General features: G+C 36.6%; 1 protein-coding gene across 1 annotated transcript in view; it reads right to left on the bottom strand.

Annotated features, from left to right (window-relative positions):
- The window catches only part of arsh (arylsulfatase H), a 15,899-nt gene extending 13,854 nt beyond the window's left edge, over positions 1-2,045 (bottom strand). The window contains exons 1-4 of the mRNA XM_037686142.1: positions 2,041-2,045; positions 1,326-1,478; positions 1,084-1,205; positions 872-994 (exon numbers count right to left, since the gene is read on the bottom strand). Coding sequence (XP_037542070.1) covers positions 872-994; positions 1,084-1,205; positions 1,326-1,478; positions 2,041-2,045 — 403 coding nt within the window. The remainder of the gene's footprint in view (positions 1-871; positions 995-1,083; positions 1,206-1,325; positions 1,479-2,040) is intronic.
- Positions 2,046-5,222: the final 3,177 nt, after the last annotated feature.

Below are 5,222 nucleotides of genomic sequence, written 5' to 3'. Positions count from 1 at the left end.
ATATATATATATATACTGTAGATGGTGGTGGCCTTCTTAGATTTTTGACATGGAAACACAATTGTTGGACATTTCTTACGCCTACAGCCAAACACCAAAACGGAAGTCGGCATGTTGCCTATTTCTGAAGTTATCCAGCTCACAAGACAGATGAATAGAGGGATGGAGGGTATTTCCAATTCCCCCTCTTTGCTCTATGATGGAGAACAATAAAGGCTTATTCTAGGAAGGAATGCATATTTCCTGTTGCTTTTGTGTTGACGTTTAACTAAAATTATCTTAATGAGAATGGTTGCAGTTATAGCCTTTTTAGCCAAACCTTAAAAAATAATGTTTTGCACAATCTTAAATAACATTGGAAGATATCACTGGATGTTTTAGCACACAGAGGATGTGTGTTCTATGACTCTCAGCTATTTCCACATCAAACTTTACCTCAATATCTGTAAATGAGACTAAGTTATAGCTTTTCATGTATTTGCTAAGGCTGATTTGCTGTGGTGGCCATAAGAAATCAGGGTGACCAATACTGTGTGTGAAATAATAATATATAATAATAATACGATCATATAATAATATAGTTAATACTTTGAGTTTCAATGAAACCTGTCCACAGAATTTGCCATTAGACAAACAAACTGTCAATGTTGAAGTTTTATGCAAAGATCTTGATCATTGTGTAGCACTCTGAGTATTTTTGGGAAAGAATTTCAGCTACTAGCATACCAAATGTTAGGTTTCAGATTTGAAGTAAAGTGTATGTAAAAAAGCAAAAAAGTCCAGCCCTGAAAAATCTACACTTGATGGTCTCCATACAAAATATTAGGTGTGAATACTTCAGTGCTGTTAAGTTGATCACATCACATCTCACCAATAAGACCGGTGGTGTACCCTTGGTGCTGCAGCCTCTTTGCAAAGGTGGTCTCAGTGGATGGAAGCCCTCCTGAACCTCCAAGATACATCAACACCGGAACACGCCCCATGCCCGCCATGCCTAAACAGTGCAGACACACACACATAATGCTCAATGGGATGAACGAAATATAGCCAAGATAATAGGGATAGTGTAAGGACATTTGTTACCTGAGCGACGTGCATAACGGCCTGTCATGAAAGCGGCCCGGCTCGGAGAGCAGACAGGAGCAGCAGCAATGTGCTGGGTCAGCTTCACCCCCTCCAAGGCCAGTCTGTCTATGTTAGGAGTCCTGCAGGAGCAGCAGGAGTACAGAACAGGTTTACACACGGTTAGAACATTTCAATGGTTCTTAAATAACGACAAATTATCTTGGATATTAACTGCAAGTAAACACACAACCATGACCTGCCTCATGGTATCATTGCCATAGCAACCTAAATCCCCAATCCCCATGTCATCCACCATCATGAGAACAAAGTTGGGCTTCTTGTCCATCACCTCCCCTGTGACATCACTTCCTGCTAACAGGAGCAGAGGGAGAAGAAGCACCAGCATGGCCGACCTGAGCAGAAGAGGGTCAGAGATGTATTTTACTTTATTATTTTAGTTTAGCTAGAAAAACGCTTTTGAAAATCTGAAGACTGGGGGGGGGGGGGGGGGGGGGTGTCAGGTTTTAAACTGTAAACTTTATCATTTAAAAATAGGAGTTTAACCTTTTGTATTATTACACCCAAACATTGTTTTGAACTTTAAAAGTTTGACACATGTTTTTTTTTATGTTTTGCTTCAAATAAAAAACTCCTGTTTGTTAATGCTGACAAAGTGTGGCTCTATACATCACAGCAGCTCATTAATGTTTGCAAAGATTCCTGTTCTGTAAAGTGACGTTTAGCACTCGACACACACACAAAGCAAAACTTTAGTTCATTTGAATCCCTGAGGTGTGCACGCTTCCAGCCAATTATGGGAAAAGTTTGCACCGTTCACCGAGAAAATAGACCTCGACATAAAAGACATATGCAGCTGCATGTCTTAAAATGACCAAACTCTGATTAGTATCCAGTTTTAGCAGAAGACAGTGAATTTACAGCTGTTTTAGTAAAAAATCTAACACTGCAACTCACCTCATTCTGTCTCTAGTTCCTGCTTGGTTTAAGGTGAGACTGACCTTTACTCTGTACACAAAAAGAACGGACTAAATCTTTGTTTAAACATTTGTCAATAAGTGCTTGGAGTCAACTCTGTCTGTTAGTAAAATATCTAATCAACCACTGCATGGATTTTGAGAAAAGTTTCAGGAAGTAATAGATGTTCCTCGGTGACTGATTAACTTTTGAAGCCAACCTCATGCAAAGTGAGTACCACAGTCAGCTGAAAGAAGAAAACACTAAATAACAACAATTCTGTAAATTTTATAGATATTGTGCTGAAATTAGTTGTGGCAGTAGCTGAAAGTTTCCCATTACACAAACTTTAAGTGCCACTCAGTGCACGATCTTTGCTTAAAACTTTAGCATCAAATATTGGAGTCAACTCTTCCTGTTTGTTTGCAAAATATCTCAAGAACCATTGGATTGATTTTATTTAAACTTTCAGGGGGGAAAAAATGGGATTAATATTTACAACAATATAACATTTGGAACCAATTTGATTCAAGCTGACCGCTGCAGCTCATCTGCCAACACAGAAGTTACTATAACTCAGTGAGTCGTCTGGCATTGAGATCAAATTTGACGTGGTGGTAGCTGAGAATCATTCACAACACATACTTGGAGCATGACATCTAGAAACATTTCCTGAGATTTTGCATAAAGGTAATTTAATTTTTTTGAGCAAAATGGCTACAACTGCTATAACTCAGTCATAGAAGGATTTTGGTCTGAAACTCTCACAGGTGTGGGACATGCATTCCTTTAAGCTGTGCTAGATCTTTAATGTTTTATGTTTAAACAGTAAGAAATGCTGATGTAACTATTAAATGTGACTTTTTTGCATATCGTGACTAGTTTATGTGATCCATACCCATTAATTAATGAAAATTAATCAAATCCATTAGTCACTGCCAAGTCTCTACTGGAGTATTCGCAGCCTGGTACAAAATAAAAGGTTTTGTGTGGGTGTGATTGCCGGTGGGTTCAAAATAAATAGGTGCACAGAACCACATGCAGGTTCCCACACTTCATTTCTAAGGCTCTAATCAGGCGTATCTTGATTGGCCTGTCATCATAAATCATTATAACGCTTGAACCTGTCATGTTGTGAGAGCTTCTATCAAGAAATACCTGACATACCGAAATTTAATCAGACTTTTCATACTTATTGTTTATACCATCTGAGATTAATTAAAGTTTTATCAGCAAACAGGCGCTTTGAAATCAAAAAACAGAAAAAATGCATACAAGACTATGCCCTTCATCAAGATTTTTTTTTTTTTTATCAATAGTGAACGCTGTTATTGTGTTATGACTCCACTGTATGGTCTAAGCCATAAAGTGTCTGTTTGAAGATAGTTTTTAAGGTCATTGTTCCTAGATTGCACTTGGCAGAAGGACTTTACTGACAGATTCACAGGAATTCTGTAATGTTTAACAGAAAGAATGTTTACTGTCACGTTTTAGGACGTTCTTCTGCTGAGGTTTAAAACAAGAATGCTGCTCGAACAGATCCTAATCTATAAATCTGCATAGCAACTGATGTAAACTTTTTAAAGCTTTTCGGTTAATACCATAACAACTGGAGTTTATTATAAATTTGACTTCATTCGAGGCATCCAAAGTGGAAGAAAAACTCATAATTGGTATATTTTTTTACGTAGAGCATTCTGTATTCAGGAAGTCAAACTTAACTCAATACTTTGACTCAAAATAGTTTCATGAACAGGTTTGGCTGTTGGTTCTTTTATCAGTTTTACTGGTCTGAGATGGATATTTGATTGGTATTTCCATTTAAAAAGCTGTTTGCATGAATCCACAAGAAGAATTCAGATAAGACCACCATTAAATCATGGATCATGATTGATAATGATAATCATCATCAATGTGTTTAAGACAGTGAGTGCAATGCAAAAAACATAAATACAAGTAAAAACACTTGATATTTTTTTCTGTTTCTTAGATTTTCTTGCATACCACTCGTTAGCTTGACTAAGATGAATGTTCCTGAACGAAGTGTGATGAACCTATGCACAAGAGATAAAAGTGTAGAAATAAATGAGTGACTCACCCTCTTCCAAAGATCCAAATTTCCACCTGTTGTGCAACAAAAAGAGACATCAAGCAACTGACGCAAGAAACTCAAGGATATGTAAATATGTCAAGAACAAAGTGAAGCGGTTGAGTAAAAGCAGACTCTTAAAACAAACCAGCTAGGCAAGGACAAAAACTAAAAAGGTAACCTTAAATGACTTGTAAAGATCCACATCAGAGACGGGTGCACAGTTGGTACTGCAGACCGCAGTACTTCATGGAAGAGCAAACAGAAATAAAAACAGTTTTTACTGAAGAAAATGAGAAAAGACTGTTGGAAATACTGCTGGAAATATGTTTATGATGCACTAAAGAATGTGCCTTGGTCACAGGAGACACAAATACATCATGTTTGATACAAAACTCAGAATATCAGGTTTCTCTTGAATTTTGTACTAAAAGTTGATGATGAGGAAATCTTGTGAGGATGCTTCCTAGGGAGTGGAAAATTGTTCAAGACTGGTTTTTATAAACATAAAAAAAAAATCTATACTTACATAAAACATGCTTTAGTGTTCCAGAAAACTGAGCCCAGGAAGAAAGTTTGTTGTCAACAAAAGCAAAGATTCACAAAAAAATGAAGCTTAGAGGCCCAGCAACCCATTCTTTGATGAGGTTTATAAGTTCCAGACGACAGGCGATCATTGCCATCAGAGGATTAGGAGCCTCTGAAAATAGAAGATTTTACTGTATATCAAATATATTCCACTTTTTCAAAGTTCTATATAATATTCTTCAAACCTTTAAATGAAAGCTAAAAATGCATATCAACTGTATGTTAAGTCAAACCACACAGCAATAACTTTATCACTGGGTCACATGACAGGAACGCTATTAACATGATACATTTTTACATAAAAACAATACAGTAGTCCCTCGTTTATCACGGGGGATTCGTACCCTGAAGTCCTACAATAAGTGAAAAACCGCAAAGAAGGAATAGTAGTACAAGTAGTAAGCAGTAATTTACTTTAATATTGCTATTATATATATATATATATATATATTTATATCTTGATATATATATATATATATATATGTATGTGTGTGTGTGTGTGTGT

This window comes from Nematolebias whitei, chromosome 13, assembly GCF_014905685.2.
Source record: "Nematolebias whitei isolate Nwh7 chromosome 13, NemWhi1, whole genome shotgun sequence".
Lineage (NCBI taxonomy): Eukaryota > Metazoa > Chordata > Actinopteri > Cyprinodontiformes > Rivulidae > Nematolebias > Nematolebias whitei.
Note: the sequence above shows the minus strand (reverse complement) of the source record. Positions and strands in the feature narration are given on the sequence as shown.